Raw genomic sequence first — 13808 nt, forward strand, 5'->3', positions numbered from 1 at the left:
GGGAAATTGAACCTGGGTCCTTAGGTTTCATAGGCAAGTGCCTTAACCAAGCCAAATTACAGGAGGGTAATGTGTTAGCTTTCCATCACTGTGACAAAATGCCTGAGGAGACCACCTTCAAAGGAGGACGGCATTGTCCATGGTTGTCGCTTTAAGCCCGTGGAAAGGTGGACGCGTGTGGTAGGGAAAAGCAGCTCTCCTCATAGTGGGCACAGAGGCAGAGAAGAAAGGGAGCCAGGCTCCCAATATCTGCCTCAAGGACACACACACACAGAGGAGCCTAACTTTAACATTCTCCCACCAGGCCACCCCCACTAGCACCCCATTGTGCCGCGGGCGATTGGCCAAGCCTTCAGCACACGGCCTCTGGAGGACTGTGATCACCCAAACAGGACAGCAGGGTTGGGAGAGAACAAGGGCTCTTGAGGCCAGGGCTCAGCCACAGAGACAAGCTGCTCCTGTTCCGAGGTGGCAGAGGAAGAGGAGGAAACGGTGTTTGAGAGCCAGGGAGGGGAGGTGGCAGGGCAGCAGCTGGAGGGAACGAGGCGCTCACACCCCAGGCTCTCCTCCTCTTTCTCAGCTCGCCTAAGGCCCCTCATTGGTAGAGCCCAGCACGAAGCCAGTCAGCAAGGGAGCCTTGGGATGTCGCCCCTGAAGTCGGGGGCAGAGCAGGGCAGGAGCGCCCACGGGGCACACTCAGCATCATGCCTTTACCGCTCGGTGTGCTTTTATTTTGTGTGTGTGTGTTGTACATGCGTATGTGTTCTTGCACGTATGGGTGCACATTCATGTGTGGGGGATATGTACACGTGTGTGCATAGGGGAGCCCCAAATCAACATTGAGTGCTGTGGTAGCTTCAGTGGGTGGCTCCCCCAGTGCGTTTAGGATCTTATGAAAGTTTGTCACTGACATCCGCAGCCACCTGGCTGGAGGAGGTGTCACTGCGGGTGGACCCTAGAGTCCGGCCCTAGGGTGCAGGGGTGGACTTGAAATTCCTGTGTAAAGACGTGTGAGGTGCCGGAGCTTTGCCCGCAGTTCCTGAAGTGCGCTGGGCGGTGCGGCTCTTGGGTTGTGGCTTGTGGCTTGTCTCTCTGTGTTCGGATCTGCGAACACTTCTGCTGCCATTGTGGACCTTCCCCTGGATCTGTAAGCTTCAGTACATCCCTTCCTCCATAACTGGGCCTGGCCTGGACGTTCACCTCAGCGACCTGAAGCTGTCTGCTACAAGTGCCTTCCTTGGTCTCTTAATTTTTTGAGCCAGGGTCTTTCCCTGAACCTAGAACTAACTCATGGATTCAGCTTGAGCAGTGAGCCAGCAAACGCTAGTCCTTCTCCGACCTTCATTACCCAGCGCCGGGGTCACAGGCACACACCCCAAACCCGGCTTTAACATGAGTGCTGGGGATCCGAACTTGTGAGCTTGTTTTCTTCCCACCAGTTCTGTTGTTTTTATTTTATTTTATTTTTATTTTATCTTTTATTATTTACTTATTTATTTATTTGGGAGCGATAGACAGAGAGAGAAAGAGGCAGATAGAGAATGGGCACGCCAGGCCCTCCAGCCACTGAAAACGAACTCCAGATGCACACGGCACCTTGTGCATATCGCTTAGGTGGGACCTCCTGTGGAATAGAGCCTTGAACAGGGGCCCTTAGGCTTCAAAGGCAAGCATTAAACCATTAAGCCATCTCTCCAGCCCATTTTATTTCATTTATTTATTTATTTATTTATTTATTTATTTATTTGAGCCAGAGGCAGAGAGAGAGAGGATAGGCATGCCAGGACTTTCAGCTGCTGCAGGCAAACTCCAGACACATATGCCACCTTGTGCATTTAGTTGATATAGGTCCTGGAGAATCAAACCTGGGTCCTTTGACTTCACGGGTAAGTGCCTTAACCGCCAAGCCATCTCTCCAGCTCCGCACCAGTCCTTGGAGACAGCATTAACTTCAGTGTGCAGAGAGAGATTAGGAATCAGAGAGCTTAGGTGACTGACCCAGAGACACACAGTGAGATGAGGATGCCAAGTGATGTCCTGACCCACTGTGCCTGAAACCCTAGAGCGTGTGCCCTCTGCTCCTGGCATCCATGCCTGTTCTTTCAGGGCAAGAACATCTGCTTTGCGAGCAGCCGAGCTGGGGAGGACAGACCTCGTGGAGGAAGAGCCTGCTCAGAGGCCCAGGGCTGTGAGGGACCTGCTGGGCTGGAGCGGTACAAATGGCTGGACGCCACCAGGAAACAAAGCGTGAAGGGCAGGGCCAGTCCGTGCAGGCCCGTGTTCCGTACCAAGGGTGCTGGGGAGCCAAGGATGATGGGCAGGAGAGGGGCCTCCCGCTGCCCGCCTTCTGCCCCTGTGGGCCACGTGGTGGAGGATGGGAGGCCTGTGCATTCAGCCCCGCTCTGTGGCTGTGATCTCTGGAAGCCCCAGTGGCAAGGTGGCAGAGAGGCCTTAACCAGGGAGCTTGAGAATCGTGAGCTTCCAGTCGGAATCAGCTGTGTCCAAATTGACCCGAATGCGTGACTTTGGGCCAAGCGCCCTTCCTGCTCTGTGCCTCCACTTCCTTTTCTAACTGCCACCCAGAAAGCCACCTGCTCATGGAGCTGGAAGCTGGGAACTGGGACCTAGAATGTAGCAGCCAGTGGGTGGTTTTTTTTTTTTTTTTTAACTCTCCTCTAATGGGTCCAGAGCTTCCTTCCGTATGAATAACCCCGTGCAGCCAACACTGAGCTGTTGAAGAGATGAGGGGCAGACAGAGGACAGGGGTGCAAGCAGACCCTCGGAACATAACCAGCTAGTGCCATGGGCTACCCGTCCGCGTGTTCATCTGTTTGCTGGCCACCCGCTGGATGCCAGGCACCTTGCTAGGCAAGGTGGGCAGAGCTTGTGGCTTTCTCAGGAGCCCTGAGAGAAGGTGGGTCCTGCCTGAGACGTTCCCTCGGGAAGAGGTGTAAACAGCGGCAAGATAGTGCCTGCCTGAGGGGTCTTCCGGAAGGTTCCACTGAGGGAGCAGCCTTAACTAGAGACCTCAAATCAGAAAGGGGGGGGGGCTGTGCACATAGTAGGGCAGATGGCATCATGGAAGACTCTCAGGAGGTGGGGGAAGTTGAGTCACCTATAGGCCCTTTGCTGGCAGGCGGCCAAGGCACAGGGGTAGCATAGATTTCCCCCCTCCTAGCAGAGCCCCCAGGGCCCCTGCCAGATCCAACTCAAGCCCACACTGCTCACTCCTGCCCTTGACTCCTCCTGATGTTCAGGTAACCAGTCACCCTCCAGAGTGCCCTGCTGTGGCTTGGACGGCCAAGGGCAGTGGACAGAAGATGCTAACCTTCCAAGAAATAGGTTTGGGGACCACAAGGTCCCTCTTCTAGGACTCTAGGGTGAATGGGTCTTCTTTAGAGCCAGTGCTCTTACAGCCACCAGGAGGCCATCAAAAGGAGGGGTGGGAAGGGCCTGGAGAGATGGCTTAGCAGTTAAGGTGCCTGTCTGCAAAGGCTTATGACCCAAGTTCGAGTCCCCAATACCCGCGTGAAACCAGATGCACAAGGAGGCACATGCATCTGGAGTTCATTTGCAGTGGCTGGAGACCCTGGTGCACCCGTTTTCTCCCTCTCTCTCTCTCTCCCTATTTCTCTCTCAAATAAGTAATAAAAAATTAAAAAAAATATTAAACAGCCAGGCACGGTGGTGCATGCCTTTAATCTCAGCACTTGGGAGGCAGAGGTAGGAGGATCGCCATGAGTTCAAGGCTACCCTGAGACTATATAGTGAATTCCAGGTCAGCCTGAGCTACAGTGAGACCCTACCTCAAAAAAAAAAAAACAAAAAAGGGGGGATTGGAGAGATGGCTCAGGGGTTAAGGCGCTTGACCGCAAAGCCTACCGACCAGCGTTCAATTCCCTCGTACCCACATAGATCCAGATGCACAAAGAGACACACGCATCTGGAGTTCGTTAGCAGTGGCCAGAGGCCCTGGCGTGCCCGTTCTTTCTGTCTCTCTTTTCTCTATCTCTCTGCTTGCAAATAAAAAACAATGATTTTTAAAAGAGGGAGAAAAAAAAAGAAATCGTGTGTCTTGAGTTCCTCTGAACCCACAGAGAACAGAAATGACAGGGTCCAGGTCTGCTGGGCTGGAGGGTTGCCACTAGTGGCCTTTTGGGAGATGGCGGCAGCTGCTTTGAGCACAGCGTGGCTTACCCTCTTATTCGCTTTGCTTTCACCCCAGAACACGCCGGTGGGGACACCCATCTTCATCGTCAACGCCACAGATCCCGACCTGGGTGCGGGCGGCAGCGTCCTCTACTCCTTCCAGCCCCCCTCCCACTTCTTTGCCATCGACAGTGCCCGTGGCATCGTCACTGTGACCCGAGAGCTGGACTACGAGACTACGCAGGCCTACCAGCTCACCGTCAATGCCACGGTGAGTCAGCCCAGAGCCCGGCCGCCTGCCTCCTCCCACCTGGAAGAGGGCAGGAGGATAGTCCAAGGACTTGACTCAGCTCTGCGCTCCTCAGCAATTTAAGATAAGGACACAGGTGATCGTGATGAGTTAAAGCTGCCATCGCTGTGTCCCCTGGCACTGCACCACAACCCCAAAGGGACTGTCTCCATTCAGACTCAAACAGCCCTGCCTCATGAAGATTGTTCATATAGCCATTTTACAGGTATCCAGGAGAACGGTTCAATGAGTCATCCTCTCGGTGTTACTTTCCTTGTTGCCGCGACTAAAAAGCAACTGAAGGAAGGCAGGCTTTATTTTGGCTCATAGTTTGAGGTGGCGAAGGCATGGTAGTGGGAGCTTGAGGCAGCTGTTCACATCACCGCCACAGTCAGGAAGCAGAGAGAGAGAGATGGGTGCTGGGGTTCTGCCCACTTTCTCCCTGGCATTCAGTCTAGGACGCCAGTCCCCGAGACAGTATCACCCAATTAGGGGAGGTCTTCTCACCTCAACTCATCTGATCTGGAATATTGAAATAGGCCCATCAAGTTGACAAGCTTAACCGTCACACCTTCGGTCACCCAGGAGCAGTGCTGGTCACTTCCTTGGGACAGTCATAGTACAGGTGTCCTTACACTCCCTGAGACACAGATCAGAGGTGTCAACCCCACTGTGTTCTGACACTACCCAGCAATCAGGGGCAGAGGTCCAGGCCTACCTGGCCACTACCCTGTAAAGTAGTGACACTTATCCCCCAGGGAGCTAAGCAGTCCTCCAGCCCCTGGTAATTCCAGGCGGAATCAGCTTATTTTATGAATGACACCATTGAGACTCCTACAATCAGTGGATTGACGGGGAGCCAGAACCCAAACCTAGGTTGCCTGACTTCCCCCAATCCTGGATGCTGACCACCACAGCCCATGGCCAAGAGTCTGTGTGTCCCCAGAATATGAAACTAGACCTGTTTGTTTGTTTGCTTGCTTGCTTGTTTGAAACAGGGTCTCACTGTAGCAGCCCAGGCTGAGCTGAACTCACTCTATAGCTCCAGGCTGGCCTCAAATCATGGCAGTCCTCTTACACAGCCTCCTGAGTGTTAGAATTAAAGGCATATGCCAGCACGCCCAGCGAAACGAAGCCTTTGATGCCAGCTGTTTTTGAGGGCCCGAGGAACAGGCGTGGCACACCCTAGGTGAGGTCGTATCCTCCTTCTCCCAGCAGCCACCTGGGTATAGCTGTGCCTTTAGCTGGTGGTAGGGCCAGAAGCCACCTAGTTCTCCTCTGCATGGATTTGCATAGCCCAAGCTGAAAGCAAAAGACACAACAGGAGACATTTCTCCCTTAGGGGCCTGCCAGCCTGGCCCGAAGCACCCGGCCCTGGCGTCCGATGCGGCAGCCAGCCCGGGGCCTCCACGTAGCGGCTCACGGCCCAGATCCAGGGAGGTACAGCTAGACTGGGCTGCGCGGGGAGAGGGGGCCCAGCTGTGAAAGCCAAGGCTTCCTCCAGGCTTGACAGAGACCTGAAGAGGCCCCAAGATCCAGGAAAGGCTGACGTCTTGCCTGGTGCTGGCCCCAGGACTGCGGGGATGGGGAAGAACCTTCCTGCCTTCTCCCAGTCAAGTGTCAGTTTCTCCAGGGAGAAGCCTGAGCTGATGTTTGGAAAGCTGACTTCTGGAGTGAAGCCTGGAATTCACGTTCAGGACACACCCGTCTCTACCTGCTTTGTGCCCCCTAAACACACACACACACACACACACACACACACACACACACACACACTACCCTTTACCCAAGTTCCATGTATACTCCTGGATTCGGAGACATGCAGGCATGTGCCCTCTTTCCCTAGGAGCCTGCCATCCAGCATACAAAAAAAAGGGGGGGCCTTTGGGGTTTGGGGACTAGAGTTTAGTAGTCACACGCAGGATGTGGGTGGCTGCGCCATCCAGAGGCCGGCCTCACGTTGGGACAATGAATGCAGCCAGATTGCAGCTAATCTTTCAGCCAAGCTGAGTGGTGGAGGGGGAGGGATGGAGGCTCCCAGGGAGATGGCCTCCCCCTTGCTCAAGGACCAGCTGACCCTGGGGCTGGCACTGGTGCCATTGGCTATGCTAGCATTTCCCCAAAGTGAGAGGGCTTCTCGAGGCTTGCAGGGCCACGGCCGGGTTACAGGACATCCCCTTTCCTTGTCATACTCGGGGTCCAGTATGAGCTGGGTGGCCTTAGCTGTGGCAGGAACCAAATTGTAGCCTGGGGACAGCAGGTACCAGGCTGGTCAACTGTCAGCTGCCCACAACAGGCTTGTAATAGCAAGTCAGAGCCACTGGCATTTCCTGCCCAAGAAACCAGGCCTCATGCTGGATGCCTCCCCAGTGCCTGACGGTCCTTCAGGTCTCTGGCTCAGCAGGGCACCCCCGCTCAGCCCCTTCTGCTGCCAGACCTCCCTCCCTGGGTATACACTCATGCCCCTCTTCCCTCCCATGCCCTAGGGTCCTCCTGCCCCCTCCTTGGCTGTCCCAAAGTCTCTGCAGCCACATCAGGAGAAGGTTCCCCACCCTACCCTTGGCTCCACAGGGCCAGCTCTGAGGGCAGGAGCACGTTCACGTAACACAGCAGATGCCCCAGACGGACCAAGCTGGGCTGACCTGGAAACAGTCACGGGTCACGTCCCGGCTCAGAGAATTTGTGAGCCCAAAGCCACAGAGGTCATTCACGAGAACTGTTTACCTCATACAAAGGAACACGGAGCCAGAGAGATGGCTCAGAGGTTAAGGCACTTGCCTGCAAAGCCTAACAACCTGAGTTCGATTCCCCAGGTCCCACGTAAAGCCAGATGCACAAAGTGGCACATGTGTCTGGAGTTCATTCCCAGCGGCTCGAGGCCCTGGTGCACCCATTCTCATTCTCTCTCTTTCTCTCTCTGCCAGGCATGGTGATGCATGTCTTTAATCCCAGCAATACTTGGGAGGCCATTAGTTAGAGGCCAACCTGAGATTATATAGTGAATTCGATGTCAGCCCGGGCTAGAGTGAGACCCTACCATGAAAAACCAAAATAAATAAATAAAATAGATGTGATGACTCCTGGGTAGAAATGAGCTTACAGAGCTTACCCAGCAAGTTGGAGATGAGGCTGATAGTCAGGCCCCAAGTCAAGGGCAGATTATTATGTAAGCTGACCTGTGTTTGGGTCCTGGCTACCCCCTTACCAGTTGAGGGGCTCTGGGCAAGTCACTCTCCCTCTCTGACTCCATCAACCCTTCTGAAGGAGGAGTTCGTTTACGTTGACAGCTACATGTGCGAATTCAGGGCCAAGAGGCACGTGGCGGGGAGGCACCATGGACACTGCAGTTGCTGTTATCATCAGCTTTTATTAGCCAGGAGCACCAGGCTGCTGCTCGATATATCCAAAGACTGTGGGACCCTTAGGGTCCTAGATCACAAGCTTTAGGGTTCTCCCCTTAGTGGACTTTATAGGACCCAGCGTCCAGTTATGACCCTTTTAAAATAAGCCTCCTTGACGTCTTCCTAGAGGCCCCAGACGGTGCAGGCTCTCGAGCTCCCCCTGCTGGTTTGGCCGGAAAGTCACTGCCTTGTAAATGCTGAGCCTTGAGCAGGGACTTGGGTCCTAGGCAAATCACCTCTGGGGTCACAGGGCCTTTTTCTGGGGAGTCCCCATCTTAGTGTTCTCTGTCCCAAGATGTGTGGCCAGTGCTGACTGATGAACACAGCAAGGGGCTTAGAGCAGTTTCATCTCTAAACCACCATCCTCTGGGCCTTAGGAAGGTGTCAATTAACCTGACTAGCTAGTGATCACAGGAGTGCCTCAGTGTTCTGGAGTCTCCCTATAAGAGTCCAAGAGTTTACACATAAGTGTTTGTGTATACTCGTGTCACAGGCTGAAGGCATGGGTTTGTCCACACGTGTGTGTGTCCACAGTGTCACTCACCCTAAAGCTACACACTCTGTCTGTCTCCTAAGGATCAAGACAAGACCAGGCCTCTGTCCACGCTGGCTAACCTGGCCATCATCATTACGGACGTGCAGGACATGGACCCCATCTTCATCAACCTGCCTTACAGCACCAACATCTATGAACATTCTCCTCCGGTAAGCCTCGGCCCTGGCCCCCGGGGCGGTCATTCCCTGCCCATGTTTCCCGGGAAGGCAGCTATAACCCCAGGACCTTTGCATGCCACACCCTGTTTGCGTCCCTCACACTCCTCCCCAGAGGGCTTCACACAGCACAGACAGATCTAGCTCTTGACATAGAAAGCCAATTCACAGTGACCTTGGGACAACTCAGAAGGTGTCATGGTGCTGGAAAGAAGTGACTGGAGTACTGAGTAATATCTCAGTCACACCTTCCAAGGCTCAGGGTCTAATGTGGAAGAGGTGGCAGAGAGAATGTAAGAGCCAAAGGAAGGGCAGGACTCCTTACAACGTGCTCCCTCCAGACATAAAATGGCCTGGATACCCATGACCTCACAGTGCCTGACACTACCTACACAAGACCATCATAACAGGAGGAAAAGATCATGACATCAAAATAAAAGAGAGACTGATTGAGATGGGGAGGGGAGATGATGGAGAATGGAGTTTCAGAGGGGAAAGTGGGGGGCGGGGGAGGGCATTACCATGGGATATTTTTTATAATCATGGAAGATGTTAATAAAAATTGAGAAAAAACACAGGGAAGAAAGTACCTAGAAAAGAAATAGAGCCAATTCAGAACATCACATGGGTGACGGTGGGGGCAACCGTGGGCATTCCAGCCGGGGCCACAGAATGGCCTCCACAGGCCTGCCGCTGCCTCTGCCAGCCAGGAACGCCACCCAGAATTGCTGGATCAGTTATGGTATTCAGGGGGGCTTTGGGTCTCCCACTCACTGCTACTTTGTGAGATAGTCCACAAGACCACTTCCTCGACGTGAGATTCTCTACCAAGGACAGTGCCTGCTTAGCCTTCCATAGGAGCTGACTTTGTCCATCCAGACATTTATTTGTCACTTCAGCCTCATGACCCTTCCTCAGTCATTGGTAAGGCTCTACTGTGTGCAGAGCCCTGGGTTGAGTTATACCCTCCTTTCTAGATGATTCCGTGGAGCAGACTGGACCTTCATCCACCTTCATGCCTCTCACCTCCATGTCTGGCATAGTTGTCCCCTTTCAGCTCAGGGATCTTAGCATTTCTTAGCCTTGCCAGTATCACCCTCGGGTCAGTACCTGGGGTCTGACTGCTGTATCCCTGTTCTGGGAGGGGCGGGGGCAGTCAAACCCCTCCATGTGGGTCATGGCCAGGCTGTGGGAGAAAGATGAGGTACTAAGCTGGGGTTTCCACCTCTCCTGGGTGCGGAGCAGCCCCTCCAAGCCAATTCCCACACACTGCAGGCCCAACATGTTCCGGCTTCTAATTGGTTTCTGCGCCTAGATCTGGGTCCCCATGTCTCTTTGTGGCGTGGGGCTCTGATTTAACACAGCTCTTCCCTAGGCTGGCTAAGACCATAGCCTGTTCAGGGCTCCCAGCCCGGAGGACCCGGGCAGCCCCCAGGCCTGGCTCTGCCTCTGCTCCGCCCTGCCCCGCCCTCCCAGCCCCCAGCCCCTGGCTTTATCTGCGGCTCCCAGCGTGGATGCCTCCCTGTATCTTTGTATCAGGCTAGCACGCCCCATCTAAAGTGTATATATTACCTAATAAAATCCTTCTTATTTGGGATTATTGCATCAAATTTTAATTTCCTCACTCGAGCAGAGGCATGCGGCCTGCCCGTCAGTGAGGGGCCGATAGAAGGTGAAAGGAGCGGATAGACTGCACAAATTACTGCCAGCGATGCCTATCGGCCCTTTGACTGGAATTGACTGGAATTAAGGACTGAGAAATAGGATTTTCTGCCTCAGAATCTGCTGTGGCAGCTCGTCGGAAGTCTCCCCCCGCCCCCCCCCCGGGCAGCCCCCACCGGCTGGCTTTCCCCCAAGGGCGCCCCCAACTTCCGAAGCAAACTGCATGTCACCTTTCAAGTCTTTAATCCTGTCGTGGAAGTGGGGGTTGGGGTGTCCCAGCTGAGCTGTCGGGGAAGGAGCTGAGCCCTCCCTCCCCCCATAGTGGGTCCAGCCCCCTGCTAGGAGAAGGGAACACACCACAGAGGGCAGAGAGAGCCTTCCCAGAGGGACAGGGTCCTTTCTAGAGAAGCCCATTCTGTCACCACTTCCTGTCTACAGACACCGAGCCCCAGGTCCTATCACCCGGCCAGAGGACTATCCCACGCACCGGTCTCCCGCTTACTTGTGACCTCAAGCAAATCCCTGAGTGCCCAGATTCCTGCCACGTAGAGTCACGAGAACCCCTACGTACCCCAATCCCTGCCTCTCCTGGGTGGGAAGAAGGGAGAGGGAGAACTCTTACTGGGGACCCAGGGCGGGCACTTGGTAATGTCCAACTGATGCTAGTTCTTCTCTGTAGGGCCTCAGCTGATCGGGTGCGCTAAAACTCCTTAGTACAAAACATGCTGAAAACTCCTTGCTTTAAAAGTGGAGCTTTTTCCGCCAGGCGTGGTGGCGCACGCCTTTAATTAACCAGCACTCGGGAGGCAGAGGTACGAGGATCGCCATGAGTTCAAGGCCACCCTGAGACTACATAGTGAATTCCGGGTCAGCCTGGGCTACAGTGAGACCCTATCTCGAAAAACAAACCAAAAGTGGGGCATTTCACTCTGGGATATAAAGTGTGAATTAGCTGACATTGTTTAGAAATATTGTGTGTGTGTGTGTGTATCATGGCATGTGTATCATGGCTGCTTAATAGTGGGTGCTACATGGTGCTGTAAAGAGGTGACCAGAGTGCTCAGAACTGAAATATCTCTATCACACCTTCCAAGGCTCAGGGTCTAATGTGGAAGAGGTGGCGGAAAGAATGTAAGAGCCAAAGGAAGGGTAGGACTCTTTACAATGTGCTCCCCCCAGACACAAAATGGCCTGGATATGCATGACCTCACAGTGCCTGACACTACCTACACAAGACCATCATAAGAGGAGGGAAAGATCATGACATCGAAATAAAAGGGAGACTGATTGAGATGGGGAAGGGGTATGATGGAGAATGGAATTTCAAAGGGGAAAGTGGGGGGAGGGAGGGTATTACCAAATAATCATGGAAGTTGTTAATAAAAATTTGAAAAAAATAAATAAAATATTAAAGTATAAAAAAATAAGCCGGGCGTGGTGGCGCACGCCTTTAATCCCAGCACTCGGGAGGCAGAGGTAGGAGGATCGCCGTGAGTTCGAGGCCACCCTGAGATTACACAGTGAATTCCAGGTCAGCCTGAGCCAGAATGAGACCCTACCTCGAAAAACCAAAAAAGAAAAAAAAAAAAAAAAACAAAGTATAAAAAAAAAGTGGGTGCTATTATACCTATTTCATAGACAAGTAAACAAGGACTGAGAGGTTAAGGCTTATTTACAAGACTCCAAGTGAGACGGTCTGACAGCGGTCTTGAACCCTTAATCACCTCCCAACTCCTTCTGCCATCATAAAGAATTAGAACCTGTCCGGGGAAAACCTTATTTCCCTGGAGGCCACTTCCTCCCCACAGCATATGAGGGAAAGAGACCTTGGCAGGTTGGGTCTGTCTCTAGCCCTGAGCCCACACCTGGGCTTCCCACCTAGCCCCCTGGCCATGAACTAGTGGGCTCGCTCTTCAGAGAGCCACCATGCTGCAGAGAGCGGGTGTCCCGGGAGGCCAGTTCTGCACAGGCAGGACGGCCGCCACTTCCTCATTCCTTCATCTTTGGAAATAAGTTGCTGTATATTGAAAATATAATCACTAAGACTCTGAAACAAGAGCCGTGGGCTCCCAGGAGCCCCCGTGCCTCCCTGTTAATTCCTTCTCATAACATTTCCAGTCTTTCAGTCTGCACTTGTATTAAAAGCTCAGAGTTTTATTAAAAGTGGATTTATTTACCCAAAAAGAGATGAAACCCCAAACCTGGTAGGGAGCCTGGCAGAGTTCGTCCTGCAGAAGCTGGGGTTTCACTCTTGCTGGGGTAGGAGGTTCCTTGACCTCTGGGTCTCATAGGGCCACTGGCCCCGTGGAGTCCCTACTCACCCAGAAGGACATTGGCTACCCCAGGTATGAATGTCCACGAGAGAGATGCTTAAGGAGGTCTGAGGCTCTTGGACCGCAGGCCTCTCTGGACACTGCTACATTGTCCCATTCTTGAGACTCACTGTCTTTTTTTTTTTTTTTTAATTTTTCATTTACTTATTTGAAAGCAACAGAAAGAGAGAAAGAGGCAGATAGAGAGAGAATGGGCGCGCCAGGGCCTCCAGCCACTGCAGATGAGCTCCAGACATGTGCACCCCCTTGTGCACCTGGCTAACGTGGGTCCTGGGAAGTCGAGCCTCGAACCTGGGTCCTTAGGCTTCACAGGCAAGCGCTTAACCACTAAGCCATCTCTCCAGCCCGAGACCCGCTGTCTTACACCCAGACCAGTCTGCCTTGATATGCACCAGTTATACAACAACTCTTTGAAGTATATTGCTTAGTGACTTTGCCCTAGAACTCTGGTGGCCTCCCAAGCTGGCTACCCTGGCAGGATGGTCCCTAGCCTGGCAGCCCAGGAGGAACATGGGGACCCTAATGTGGGAACCCCTGGCAGGATGGAGCTGCTCCCATGCCCAGTAAGCATACCCTGGCACCTGGAGCTCCAGGCTAGATTCCTGCACCCCAGGACCTCCTGCTGGGGACAGAGCTAGGCCTTTCGGCGTGGGGTCCCCATCAAAGAGCCTCTAGTGGAGTGACTGGGGCGCTGTGCTTCCCAGCGGCCTCCGTGGTTGCCCAGGTCTCGGGCTGCCCATACTCTGTGAAATGAAATTGTTTGCAAATAAGAAAGCCTCACACGGGCACAGTGACCAGTCTATCATGTGATCACCCCTCAGCCCCTGACCAGTGAGAGCTCACAGCAGCTTCAGGGAGAGCCGACGTGGCCTTCCTATGTTCCCTGGGAATGTTTACAAAGTGCTTAGAACTGCACCTAACATAAGAAAATGAGCGCCGGGCGTGGTGGCGCATGCCTTTAATCCCAGCACTCGGGAGGCAGAGGTAGGAGGATCACCATGAGTTCAAGGCCACCCTGAGACTACAGAGTTAATTCCAGGTCAGCCTGGACCAGAGTGAGACCTTACCTCGAAAAACCAAAGAAAAAAAAAAAAAAGAAAGAAAAGAAAATGACATTCGTCAGTGACCTTAGCGTTACAACAGAATCCTACAGAGGCGGCATGACCCACTTTGGAGCCAGGGCTCTTGCATGTGAGTCCTGGCCTCTCCACTCACTTCCTCCATGCCCTGGAACGTCACCGAGTCTCGCAGCTTGCGGCTCCA

At 53.4% G+C, this 13808-nt stretch overlaps 1 protein-coding gene across 1 annotated transcript in view; it reads left to right on the forward strand.

The window, feature by feature from the left end:
• Positions 1 to 13808, forward strand: part of Cdh23 (cadherin related 23) — a 402602-nt gene that overhangs the window by 135087 nt on the left and 253707 nt on the right. Inside the window, exons 6-7 of the mRNA XM_045137514.1 lie at positions 4226 to 4420; positions 8416 to 8544. Of these exons, the coding sequence (XP_044993449.1) occupies positions 4226 to 4420; positions 8416 to 8544 (324 nt within the window). The remainder of the gene's footprint in view (positions 1 to 4225; positions 4421 to 8415; positions 8545 to 13808) is intronic.

The sequence above is a fragment of the Jaculus jaculus genome, chromosome 18, assembly GCF_020740685.1.
Source record: "Jaculus jaculus isolate mJacJac1 chromosome 18, mJacJac1.mat.Y.cur, whole genome shotgun sequence".
NCBI lineage: Eukaryota > Metazoa > Chordata > Mammalia > Rodentia > Dipodidae > Jaculus > Jaculus jaculus.